Below are 13,680 nucleotides of genomic sequence, written 5' to 3' on the forward strand. Positions count from 1 at the left end.
GAAAACGAAAACAACTCCAAAACAGATGACAAGATACAATTAAGACATTATCATAATATAGTACATCAAGATAACAATATATAAAAATTAAAATGTTGAATAAAGATTTCAGTATTTAAGTATCTTAGAAAAGAGTGTAAAATAAGAACAAATAAGCACATTTTGAGCCTGAAATTGGCAAAATAAATGAATAAATAAATAAAATTAAAAAAATAAGAACACTGAGCCTGGGCAAAGTTTACTGTTTCCGCTACAATTTTTTATTTAATTTTTTAAAAAAAAGTGTAACGGAAAACAACGTTAAAACCCGGAGAGGAACCTTGAATCATTTTGGAACGGTAGGGCCTATATTGTTTTGTCTGTTTTTTAAAATGATTTAAGATCTAAAGTTAGACCAAAACAAACGAAACTTTTTCTTGAGGTTGCGCCACTTCCATACCTTTAAAGGGGTATTGTTTTACTTCCTTGTACCACAAAACCACACTCCCCATAATTTTAAGATAATCGCTGTGTATCTTACATCTGGTATAAAGTCATTGTGGCAACAAATGACACTTACTGTTTATTCTCATCTATTAATGTTTATTGAAACAGTTTATATAATTTATAATACTGCACCCGCAACAAAAATTAATAGATTAGTCGAACTTTAACCTAAAAAGAACTTCCTGATTACAGGGAGAGTCGCGATAGTTTACATTGTGGCAGTTGGTGGTATGTGAAGGAAACATTCGCTAAGGGAAGTTGTAGATGTAAGCCAACCTGTTAGATGATAAATACACATTACACAAATTTATTCTACAAGTCGGAAAAACTGGGGTAAATCGTGCTCATATTCTGAAGACATTAAACATTCGTAGATCAAAACCTTGCGTTAAAAACGTGTTTTACTTTGTTGCAAACGTGAAGATGGCGACAAACGAACTAGCTGAGAAATTAGCCAGACGGGATGCGATCAACGAAGGGCAGGAGGTGCCCGCAAACAAGTCAGGCCCGTGGAACCCGTATACGGAGTTCAAAGAATTTACAAGGAAGCAAATCAAAGAATACGAGAAAATGTTTAAAAAGTAAGTTTGGTGTTTAAAATTACATCAATAAAGTAATACGATAAAAACAACCTGTCGTTCAATGAACGCTTAGTTAGTAGCTGCTACGTAAAATATGCTCTGCCTTTTTTTACTGAAAATTGTGTATTTCTCTAGCTAATAGGAGGATAGGAAGATTTTTAGGCCTAGGCCTCATGGTGTGCAGGGTTGATTGAATAGGTTTATTCAACTGTGACATTTTTAGCCCCTGGGCCTAGCCCGGGTTATATTGTTCAAAATACCTTGCTACTTCCTCATACTGGTCAATACAGGTACTATATTCATATGACATATTGTATAACTAGTCAGTATTGGGCCTACTTCTGTTTTGATTCTGTAGCTTTTATCACAGTTTCTAATACTGCATTCCAACAAATTAATCAAAATAAATAATTGTTCTACTGCTGTAAAATTTGTTCCTTGTTGCATGTATTGTAAAGTGGAAACATGTTCCTCCTCAGCCCATGTTGCCATTAATATACATTTACTAACCAACTTTTGGTTGAGTGGAATATTTGTATTGAAAATTTTTCATTTTAATTGAACAGTGCAAGCTGTAAATTACAGGTGGTTTGTTTGCATGTGTACTTATGACTGTTCTTATCATATATATTTTCTTTATCCGTGAAACTATTAAACAAAACTGAAGATAATTCAAGTATTATCTCATTGACCAAAGGATAGTATAAGATTATAGGAAGTGGCAGTATTAAAAAAAACATTTATAGATCATGTGATGTATTCCTATAATATTAGGCGGCCAAGAGTGGAGAGCCTTAATTATCAGCTCTGTCAGACAGGCTAAGCCTTTTGGCTGCTTCGATTTGTCAGACCAAAATAAAAATATTAATTTAAAAAAAATTTGGTATAAATGGGTTCTAAATTGTCTCAGAACAGTGTAAAATGGCCCAAAACTTCCCAGTATCTCTAGGCACCAGAGAAATGACACCCCCCAGACCCCACCGCCAGAGGTTCGCCCTTGAACCTATGGAAACTTTACCAGACCCCACTGTCGTACCAGAGGCCATGTTGGGCAACTTGGCACTGCCGCTGGAAGCACTGCTGCTGGAAGTATTCAAATCATATCAGTGACAATGCTTAGGAGTTGGGGGTGGGGGAGCGCCTGAGAGTCATAAAACAGTCATAATATTAAAGTACTGAAGCATCCGATCCTCTGGCATCCTCCTGGTTTCAAAATGCTGGATTCTGTGTCCTAATAATTTGTTGAGCCAAACTAAATCATACTGTAGGTATACTGTAGTTGTGAATAATATTTCAACAAAGGCTAAAACATTTATAGGTACTGTATAATCAAATAATATAGGTAAAACCCCGTTCAGATTATCAATATTTCTTATGCATACACTACCATTGTATTGCTTATCTAGAATGTACCCATTGTGTTTCAGTGTTTAAAGCCATAGAGCAAGCCCATCCTGTTTGAAGTAGATAAAATACAAAGTACTTATTTAATTATTTCCTGGTTCTTTTTTTCACATTTTTTTCCCCACAAAACTTTAACATGATACTTCCTTATAAATTGTACCATACTAGTTTTATTATGACATCTGAGCCCTGCTGTTATTTACAACTTTCCCTTCTCATTTGTCTGCTAACAATGCCTGCCTGACATTCTCATCCTAAAAATGTTTCATTTTATTAAAATTAGTTTCATGTTTTCTTTATTTTAGCTGAGTCACCCTTTGCTGTATTCTTGATCCCTAATTCAGTATTTGACAGGCAACATGATGCTTCAAACAAAATAATCTTAAACAATTCATTACTAAATTTATTATAAGATACAAGATGTTTATTTTGTACAGTATTATTAGGAATTAACATATGAAATGAAGCTGGAATATTGCCCTTCATCTAATTTCTGGTCCTTAGTTTAAATCCTATCAAACTGATTTTTCTCATAAACAGCAGCGTATTCTCTAAGCCTCATAATGAGACTTCATTAAGGCAAGAAAAGAGCTTTGTGATTTATTCTAATTTTCTAAGAGAAATAGAATACCAATAGAATAATTTTAAATAAATTCTGGTTTGTTTTGTTTTGATGGTTTTTTTCCCCATTTTCGTTAAGGAAAGTAAATGTTTCCGCCTGGCTTCCTGTTGAGGCCGATTTATTTTGTCCTATTTTTCTGGTGACTCATCATCTTTGAATTTCTAAATTTGGAACTTGTGATTCTATCTTACATTTAAATAAATTTTCAAAACATTTAAAAAAACAATTTTTTCAATAAAATGTTCATATTTTATTTATTACATTTTGATTTATTTTAAATTAAATCATATTTAAAGAGAATGTACAGGACTCGAACATTTCTTTCATAATATTTTGATCACGTTTTTACTTAAAAATCCCTTTTCTGGCCTCATATGGATCAGGTTGTGAGGTACTAGTAGTGGAGTTGCTGGGGGTCTGGGTTACAGAATGTCGACATTTCCATATTGAAAATTGTATCAATTGTATTTTTGGTTTTCTTTAAGTTGTTCAATTAGCAAAATGCTATGTTAATTTCAATTAGATTAATTTTTTGCTTCTCCTACACGGACTTGTAGAAGAACAACTCTAGTTGAAACAAGTTTTTCCGTGTTAAAATAAAGCTTATATCATCAAAGTATCAAAAAAGAAAGTTTAGAGATCTTGCCTTCCACATTAAGTATGAGGATAATATAATTATATTTTAAGACAGTATATTATGATACATATGTAAAGATAATTTCAAATACCGGTATTACTGATATTGGTTCAATTCTTCTCAAAAATTAGTTTCCGTAGCCCAAAGTTTACAACATCGAATCATTGTTCAACTGCATATAGTTTTTATGTAAAATAAATTATTATTGAAATTTGAATGAAGTGTAGCATTTTTGGATTACTGTAGTTGCCTACTACTACAAAAAAATTAGACAGCTGGGATTATATATAATATGTCACTTGAATGTAAGTTGAGAACACTTATAAAGTGCAAAGGACCTCTTTCAACAGTAACTGAGTGTACAGATGCCATAGCAACACACAAGGCCAATGGAGAGGGTTAATGTATTACCATAAATGCTTTCTGATGTCAAGGGGATTTAAAGTTACTGTGAATGCTGTAGGAATACTGAAATTTATATTTTATCATTTATCATCTATTCACTGTTATCATCATCATTGTTGTCATCATAATCATCACCATCATCGTTATGCAGCCGTCAGTTGTATGACACACTATATGTCCTGGCCACCTCCCTGCAATGCGGGGCATCGTTTTAACGTACATCCCCGGCTAAGTCCCCGCCACTTACCGCTGTGGTCCCGGTAAAATGCCCCGCTGATAAATGATTGGATGATAAGACCTACTTGAAGGTCTAGCCTGCCTAGGTCTGAATCGTAAAAGCATGTGAGAGCTAGGCAGGAGCTAGGCCTAGGAGATGAGCTTGCTTGATGGAAGCACTACGCATGCATATCACTATGCAATTTACCATGGAAGTTTGGAAAGTGTGAAAACAAAGGAGTGTTGACAGATTGATCATAGAAAAAGAAAATGATTGATTGATTGATTTAACTGATAGAATTTAATTATTCAATATCAAAACAGAAATTAGGCCTAAATAAGAAAATGAATACATGTAGTAGAAACAGATTTCCTTGCCTCCTTGGCTCATGTGCTGGCGTATTTTTTGCGCAAACTAGGTCAAATTCACGGTTCACAAATTTTCACGCAACACACTCACACGTGTCGCCACCTCGGTCCTCGGCGTTGTGTGGTTGGAGATTCAAATTTTATATTTATACCGTGATCTATAAAAATAAAACCATGATGGTAGGCCTAAAGTACCGGTAGGCAATTTTTTAATTACTAAAACAAAACACACAGTAGTTGCTAACTGAATGCCTAGCCTAGCGTAGGCTAGGTAGGACCAGACCTGGTTTGACAACACTAGGCTTAGGCTAGGCCCTACACACCCGAAACAGCGGCTACTCTAACATGTAAAATTCCCGGCCCTTCCTTTCCTGTTAAATCTACGGGTAAATTTTATGTACGTCCCGGCACTACGAGGACACAACTATGTGTACGTCCCCAGCTCAGTCCCGGCTAGTGCCCCGCTATGGCCAGGGTCCAGAGGGGCCTGGACTACAATTGACAGGTGCATAAGACCTGTCCTAGAAATTTCACTAAAAAGTCAGTACCACACATTGTCCTGATAACCAAATCCCCATGTGGTTACTTTATTAGTACGCATAATATAAATATAAAAAGGCAAATAAAAACTCTCTTGAACACTTTCAAATCCTGGAAAAATAATTACTCTTACTCTTACCTCCAAAAAACATCAATAGTATAGAGGAAGGGGAGTGGGGAATGGGGGGTGTCAGACGAAGCAGGAACAAGTTATCACCAAATAGTTTCATCTGCCCAAAAATTGAAAAACGATGACATAAAATATTAAACTTAAAAATTCATAAAAACTCTATTTAATTTTTCTGTTGAATAAATGCAATAGTATCTGTTTTTTTAAAGTTGCTGAGTTTCAATTGGCAAACTACTGTATTAAAAATGACCGGTACAGTATGATATAGAAATAAGAATACTGTATATACATCGGGCAGTGGGAAACCGGAAGGTTGGAAACTCTCTTCTTTGATTAATTTCAAAAGAAAATTGTGTCTGAACATGATTGTTAAAGTATAATGTAATATTAAAAGTAATTTGTAAGTTTCAGTTTCATTGCCATTGTTATGTGTTTTACATTTGATTGACAGGTATGACACAGGTAATGATAAATACATTGACTTAATGGAATTGAAAAGAATGATGGAAAAGCTGGAAGCACCGCAGACCCACCTGTCCCTCAAGAAGATGATAAAAGAAGTTGATGAAGATCTTGATGAAAAAATAAGCTTTAGGGAGGTAATAATAACGATTAATTAATATTTACGGAGGTAAATGTATGTAGTGTGAAGGTTAATTTAGTAGCAAAGACAGAGGTGAAAAATATGGCAATGATTTTGTTGAAGGTTATGTACTGTAGGCAGGGATGTTAACGGTAAAAATTGTGTGATGATGATGCAATATACACGGCCGTCTTATGGCAAAACAACGTAACTGCTTTTATATTTTTGTTAAGTTCATTATTATGAATAGTTGATGGTTATATAATTTTAAATACTGTATTCAATTTAATTTTCAGCCTCCTTTCTTTTAGATTTTTTTTTTCCTTTTTGATATTATTACTTTTATTATTTAATTACAGATCTTCTAATTAAAGACCCTCCAATTAAATACCACTTCAAGTTAGAGACCACTTTTCTGTGGTCCCAAATTAACAAATGTCTTTTATGTTTATTTTTCTATATAACCAAAGGCTTGGGAACCCCAGTCCCAATAGTGGTATTTATTTGGAGATAATTGAAGTTTTTAACATGATATCTTTTTTTCTTCCCAGTTTCTGTTAATTTTTAGAAAAGCTGCTGCTGGGGAACTGGATGCTGATAGTGGTTTGAGTCAGCTAGCTCAACTGTCAGAAATCAATGTAGACGAAGAAGGAGTGGGTGGTGCTAAAAACTTTTTTGAAGCTAAGGTCAGTTGACAAGAGCCCTCAAGAGTTTGACAGCCAACTTTTAGAATGTAACAACTTGTTAGACCAATCGCATTATCTGTATGGTGTACTTATAACTTACGAATATTCATTAATTTAATAAATTATTCATTTACAAATTGGCATAAAAAGTTATTGCCCTACATGCATCGCACATGATTTCCAATTTGATTTTTAACTTAAACTATTTTATTTTTTTTTCTGAACATTGATTCATCAGGTTTTTACTTCCGACGAACATTTCAAACAGAATATTCCCATTGCTTTCCATGTCCACTATGTCACTAATTTATAAATACTTACTTGGACAACTTGCGGGGTTTATTTCAACCAAAATATTTTGACAACAACATACTTAAACAATGCCGTTAAATGGTAGATAAAGCTTTTGAGGCTTAGAAATTTGATCTAGGTACTGCAGCACAGATTCTATTTTTTTTCCGTGTTATGACTGCCAAACTCCACAGGTGGGCAAAGTGCAGCCTGACAGTGATTTTTGTGCAGACCGCCAAACATTTTTGAGTAGAAAACACCTTGTTTTTTACGTCCCAACTAAATCAGCTATTCACGTTGGCCCTCCAACAGATTTTTATGCCCATCCCGGTGGCTTAGGCTTACTGTATGCTTAAAAAACAAGTATGTACTTCAGGATATGGTACAAGAATACATACATTTCTATTTGTATTTGGTATTAATCTATTTAAAAAAGATTTATTTTTTGAGTGATCTTCATAATTCAGTACTTTTAATGAATTATAATGATCAGCTTTTTTCAAATTATTTTTCACAGATAAATCAAATACAAGAATCAAATAAGTTTGAGAAGGAAATCAGGGAAGAACAAGAAGAGAGAAAAAGGGAAGAAGAAGCAAGGAAATTAAGGAAAGAGGCATTCATCGAAAAACAAAAGGCATTTAAAGTACAATAGGATAGCTTTGATGAGCATAGTGATGTCATCATCATGTCTGTTCAAGCATAACTAATGTATTACTATGTGCTTGAATGAGCAGGGTGTGAAGTTGCTGTAAAATTTGTACAGGTCCTTTATATATAGGAGTTCTGGAAAAGGTAAGGGTGCTTCCTAACAATTTTAAGGCGATCTATATTTTCAAATAAGAAAGGTGTTATATATTTTATCGTGCCTTTAATTGATATTCTGCATCTAGATTAGAAGGATATATATTTGCGTATCTGTAATATAGTTTTAACGTCTTCAAAGGGACCACAAATAGTTCATTTCACTGTGCGATCAAATCTAAATTAGTCTTCCAAACTGATTTTAATTCATCTAGTTTCATCATGTTTTCATTTATTTGTAAGTGAGTGTTCATCCCTGAAATCTACAGTGTTTGTTTTTCTAAATATGTCCAATAATCTTTGTATTGTACAGAGTTTCTTCTATTTATGGAATACCGCCCTCTACATGTTAGTGATAATAGCATAACTCTATTCAACTTGCATTTGTTTCTTAAAGAGAAAAAAAATTCTCATCTGAAAACTATGTCTGTGTACATATAATATTTAAGCTAGCCTGGCTTGCATCTAAGACACTGGTGGCACTGGAGGTGGGAGGAAGTCATCGGACAATTTCCCTGTCGGACAAGCGTTGACCCCCGATTAGTTGGGGGGTAAACTAAAAACTATCATTTTATATATTTTGTAGAATTTAAACACACAAAAAGATCGTTTTTGGACTATTAATTTTACAGAATACTTTTGAATGATGAGTAATATTTGACTTACAAATAATCATTTTGTTGAAATACCGTAAAACCTTGAATTAAAGTCCAATGGGCTTAATATTGAGAAGACGCCCATCTCGAATTGAAGCCCCCTCTATAGTTTGCAAAATTAGCCTCAAAAAGAAGGCTGTCTCAAAATTTCAAGATAGCATAGGCTTCTGTTCTAAATAGTACAGTACATACACTGTACAAGAATTTCAAAAAACAAAATAAAGTAAAAACAAGCTTGGTTTATTCAGTAGGTGATTTAATGCCAGTTAATATACTCCATGACACAGATTGATGGTACAGTGGCCTCGTTTATTGTTTTATAGTACATATTTCCAAAATTTACAGCATTCATTTTGAAAAGAAGCCCCCCCTCCCCCTTCTTTGCTTTGCAAAAGCAGCCTCGAAAAGAAGCCCATCCAAAGTTCACAAAAAAAATAATGAATCCCAGGGCATCTATTCGAGGTTTTACGGTAGTGTTCTAGACAAATAAAAAATTATTAGTTTATGTTTTTGTATAATATTGCTAAGCTTTGCTGGTTACCTTTATGCTGAGTAATTAATTTAAGTATTGACAAACTTAATATACTATTTTATAAAATAATTTATTCATAAGAATAGTTCTTAGAATGAGTTTTCGAGAATTATCAGAAACATTTCACATTTTTAAAACTGTTTTTATATCAACATTTTCTAATTCTACACTTTTTACTGTTTCAGTTTATTTTGGCATAAATACAAAAAAAAATCAACATAGATATAATTTTTTATAACATTTTTAATAATAATAATAATGTAATATGTACATGTAAGTCCAGAAGTTGTAAATGATAACAGTGAGAAAATATTTCCAATTTACCTTCTTTTTGCTTATTAATCATTAACTATGCTTTAATTCAATTACATTCTGTACAATTACTTTATTCTATTTGCATTATTTAGTGCATAAAACAGTCTGGAAACTGAATTATAATATATATAAACACACGTGCCTATTTTTGTACCATAAGAATTAAACTTTGTGAACCTGAATATAACAAAATAATTGCTGTTCATGTTTTATTTTTTTCTGTTACTCATAACCAGAGAGCTGTACAAACTCTGCCTACAACATTTTAAATGTAACATAATGGTACGTTATAATGTACATACTATGCCTCTGTGTTTGTTATTTTTTGGCAAAATGCCAACTGAGGTGCAGTACAGTCAGGCGAACCATGGAGGTATAAAAATAGATGTACTGTATCTCCATCCTATCTGTAATTTATGGGGAAACACCTGGTGATATCTCCATGGCCCAAGTCCTCGTGGCATACTGAAGTGGAGGATGCTTTTGTCTCTTCCTCAGTGTGTTGTTGCTGTCTAAAATATGTTTTTATATAAATTATAGAGGGCGACATAACAAATATTCATACCGAATTTCAACAATGATTGGTCGTATTCGACTGGTTGTTTAGTTGACAACGATTCTTCGTTGAGTATAATTTTAATTCGACAGGTTCGTAAAATAGACTTCGTTGACAACGGAAATTAATGTAAACCACAGTGCGTTAATTTGCAATAAGTTATCCACATGACCAAAACAAACATGGCCGATTGGTCAGTTTAGCAACAACATGTGCGTTAATATAATTTAAATTTCAGAAAATAATAATTAAAATATCTACCCCAAGTAGGCTAACAGAATTCAAAGACTTCATGATTTTTGACGAAAAACCCATACTGCCACAAGCAGTAGCAACCTTATTACGCTATATCGTTTATCGCGGTAACTAGGCAGTCACTTACAAGTTTTCTATTCGTCTGGTCGTCTTCGTTAAGTAGGATTTTACCATTGCGCAGTCGACTCTCGAATACGGCCATTGACAAGCCCTCAAATATTGTTTTTTCAGTAGCACACTGTTTTTTAATAGTACAGTTTCATCCATCTGGTACAATTAAAGGAAAATAAGGCAAGTATTTACAAATTACAGTACCGTAAAATGGGAAAAAATGATATTGATCAATACAACAGACCTCCAGTAAGACAAATCAACACCGGAGTATTTATCATTATTTCTAAAATCTCATGTGTTCACTGTTGTTCCTCTTTCTCGATTGCACACTAATGAATCGATTGAATTTCTCATAAAGCCTTTGTTTCTAATGGAGTAGATAACTGGATTCATTCCTGCGTTCGCATAAATAAAAATGAGGGAATAACCGAACAATGCATTGTTGACTTTAAATGTCGCATTTTTCAAATACGTTGATATTAAAAACTGTATGCTATACAATATATACGGGATATAACATAACATGTATGCACCATATACTAGTATCGTTGTCTTCGTCGCACGGTGCTCGACTTTTCTTTTTTTCACCGTTTCTTGACAATGTCTCGACGGATTTTTGATTGCAAAAATTTTCGAAACTTGCCGTTTTGCTTCGATGTATACTTTAATATGAGAAAATGACAGACATACGAATGTAAACAATCTTGAAAGCATATCAATTTGAATTAGATATGTTATGTTAGGTACCGTAAATAGCAGGATCGTTGCGCATAACCCAATTGCCGTACCGCTTATGCACGCGAATGCAATTGCGAAGTTAACACGTTTGTTAGACGCCAATTGTAAATAACGGAAAGGGTATACTATGGCTATGTATCGCTCGCCCGTCAAAATCAAAAGATGACATTCAGAAATATAGGTACAATACCACATAATTTCGACAGAAGCCACAATGCCTGTACCTGTACTCCCTTTAGTGTGTATTAAAGTGACCCAGCAAAGACCGGAAACACCAGCTGTCAAATCAACGATACTTAAACTTAAAAGTATCCGCCTATTCATGTTCAGATACATTTTGTTCTTTATAGAAACAAATATAACCAGAGAGTTTCCAGCAATGATCACAAGAGATATTAAAGTTCTCAAGACTAGTGGCAGGGTTTCGGTATCGCTGTCAGAGCCTGAGATTTGATGTGTTGTATTTAAATCCATCAAACACATTTACTGATTGATTGGAATTAAAAGAAATAAACAAGAGTAATATGTTCCAAGATACAATAGTGTTACCGTACTTGATCGAACCACAAATGAGAGGAAAATAATTTTTTCAAGCGGATAATGTCACCGCCGCTGAAGTTCTATAATTGCGCATGAGTGGTGGAGTGATAATAACAACCAAATAATGGGTTAACATATTATTTTCCTAAAGATTGAACATTAATAATTATAACTGTCGTTAGCCAAAGAAGAGCTGTGATTGCTGTCACTAAATAACGATGTATGAGTAATTTGATAACGTGTAGAGCTAATTTTATTATACAGTATGACTAAACTTTCATTACAATCAAAAGATGAAACGGGGATATTATACGTAGGCATACTGTTTTCCTAATATGCTATGGCCATAGGTTTAATTTTGAGCGTGTATATATCTATTTGATCACGTCGATCTTGTAAACGTGATGGGACCATGGTATACCGAGTAGTCATTATTTCATGTCAATCATGGAAGAAGAAATGGCATTGTGTGTTGTTGTCTAGATCATCATCGAAGTAATAAGAATGGTGAATATGATGATAACACTTTTCACATAGAATATATAAATAAACACGCGATTTATCAGGCATTGTCATTGAGCTTATTCGACTAGTTCATTTCGTTGACTACGATTTTTCGTTGAGTATTATTTTCATTCAACTGGTTCGTAAAAATAGACTTTGTTGACAACAAAAATTAACGTAACCAGACCCGTAACCAGCGTGCGTTAATCAGCGTTAAGTTATCCACGTGACTAAAACAAACATGGCCGATTAATCAGTTTAGAAACAACATTTGCGTTAATATAATTTAGACTAAATTTCAGAAAATAAAAATTATAATAATTACCCAAATGGAGTCTAAAATAGGCTAATTATAGACCGGATGATTTTTTTTTTTTTTTTTTGCTATAAGCCCAAACTGCCACAATCCGAAGCAACCTTGATTACGCAGCGTGTATTGCAGAAACTATGCAGCCATTTTTTTGTCGAGTATTTATTAGTTTTCTATTTGACTGGTCGAAGTAGGATTTTACCACTGCGCATGTGGGCGTGGTTTAACGAAGAACTTCCAGTCGAGTACGGCCAGCGCGTACGGCCATTGGATTCATTTTAAAAAGAGCAATACAGTAATTGGATGTGAGTGATTCTGTGGCTTTTTGCCTAGTGATTAAGTTGACTAACAGACCAGCCCTCACCGCCAATCAGTTGTGTGAATGTTACAATATTTTTTTGTCAATAAAGTTATCGAATAGAGATGCAAATTAATCTGAACATTACCCAATATACAATAGTTACTCTACAGTGATCTATGACTATGACTTTTCCATATTATACAATAGTAAGTATCTTGCTTTTCCAACATTATCATTCAACATCCAACAACCGAATTAGATTCCACTACTATCCATTTTTTATTTATTTATTTTTTTGTAATTATTAATAATTATCAGTTTGCCTGTTTTACTGGCTTCTGGACACCGCCACCAACGAGCGATTTAATTAGAGAGTATAAAAATAGAGTTTGGGCGCCAATTAAATTTGGGTGGCACATTAATCCATTTTTTGAGTGTCTGCGCCAGCCGCCAAAAGTCCAATTTCGGAGGTTTTGCGTCCTATACTCGAAAACTCCAAAATCAGAGTATTCAACCTTTTAATCAACCCTCTTCGATTTCAGAGTAACTACCTCATGATGCATAATCACGTCTTGGGATCTGGTATTTACTTAAACAAGACCCCAACCTTTCTTACTTCTTTTGAAACTGTATAAACTGCATGAATATTTCTTTTATGTACACTTTCCAAAAAAAATTAAACAAAAATGCAAGGAGCTTGATAGCTCATTATCTACAAAACACCTTGCACAAAATAATTATGTTATTTGTTTCCGACATTCAACACACTTAAAACAAGCTATATATTTTTAAAACCATAAACAGCACCGATGTTTACTGACAAAATACGGTGGGTTTTTACGTTGCAGTTCCTGTCATTTCAACGGCCTGGAACTTAAATTCAGTTAGAGTCCAGTTAACAGGACTGATTTCTATGTGAATCATTATCCAGACGTACGAAGGTAACAACTGGACTACTGTAGTTTAGTTAGGATTAACTTTAAATCGAGAGATTGAATTTTTGTGGAGTTGTATCTATGAACCATTGAAGGACAAACCAGGCAATTCTTGTATTCATCGATTACCATAAAAATCGACGAGCTTGATAAAGAAGCGCTAACCACCC

General features: G+C 33.9%; 1 protein-coding gene across 1 annotated transcript; it reads left to right on the forward strand.

Annotated features, from left to right (window-relative positions):
* Positions 1–683: 683 nt before the first annotated feature.
* LOC117107179 (EF-hand domain-containing protein D2-like) lies at positions 684–9,452 on the forward strand. The gene is made up of 4 exons (XM_033248777.1): positions 684–1,067; positions 5,842–5,989; positions 6,525–6,659; positions 7,468–9,452. Exons 1-4 carry the CDS (start codon positions 910–912, stop codon positions 7,603–7,605), a joined length of 579 nt encoding a protein of 192 aa, XP_033104668.1. The 5' UTR covers positions 684–909; the 3' UTR covers positions 7,606–9,452.
* The last annotated feature ends 4,228 nt before the right edge of the window (positions 9,453–13,680 follow it).

This window comes from Anneissia japonica, unplaced genomic scaffold, assembly GCF_011630105.1.
Source record: "Anneissia japonica isolate Jap-2015-1 unplaced genomic scaffold, ASM1163010v1 scaffold287864_len1152817_cov193, whole genome shotgun sequence".
Taxonomy (NCBI): domain Eukaryota; kingdom Metazoa; phylum Echinodermata; class Crinoidea; order Comatulida; family Comatulidae; genus Anneissia; species Anneissia japonica.

Coding starts and splice junctions, on each gene's coding strand:
- LOC117107179 (XM_033248777.1), top strand. CDS start 910: ATGGCGACAAACGAACTAGCTGAGAAATTAGCCAGACGGGATGCGATC. Junction 1,068..5,841: donor TACGAGAAAATGTTTAAAAA/GTAAGTTTGGTG, acceptor TTTGATTGACAG/GTATGACACAGGTAATGATA. Junction 5,990..6,524: donor AAAAAATAAGCTTTAGGGAG/GTAATAATAACG, acceptor TTTTCTTCCCAG/TTTCTGTTAATTTTTAGAAA.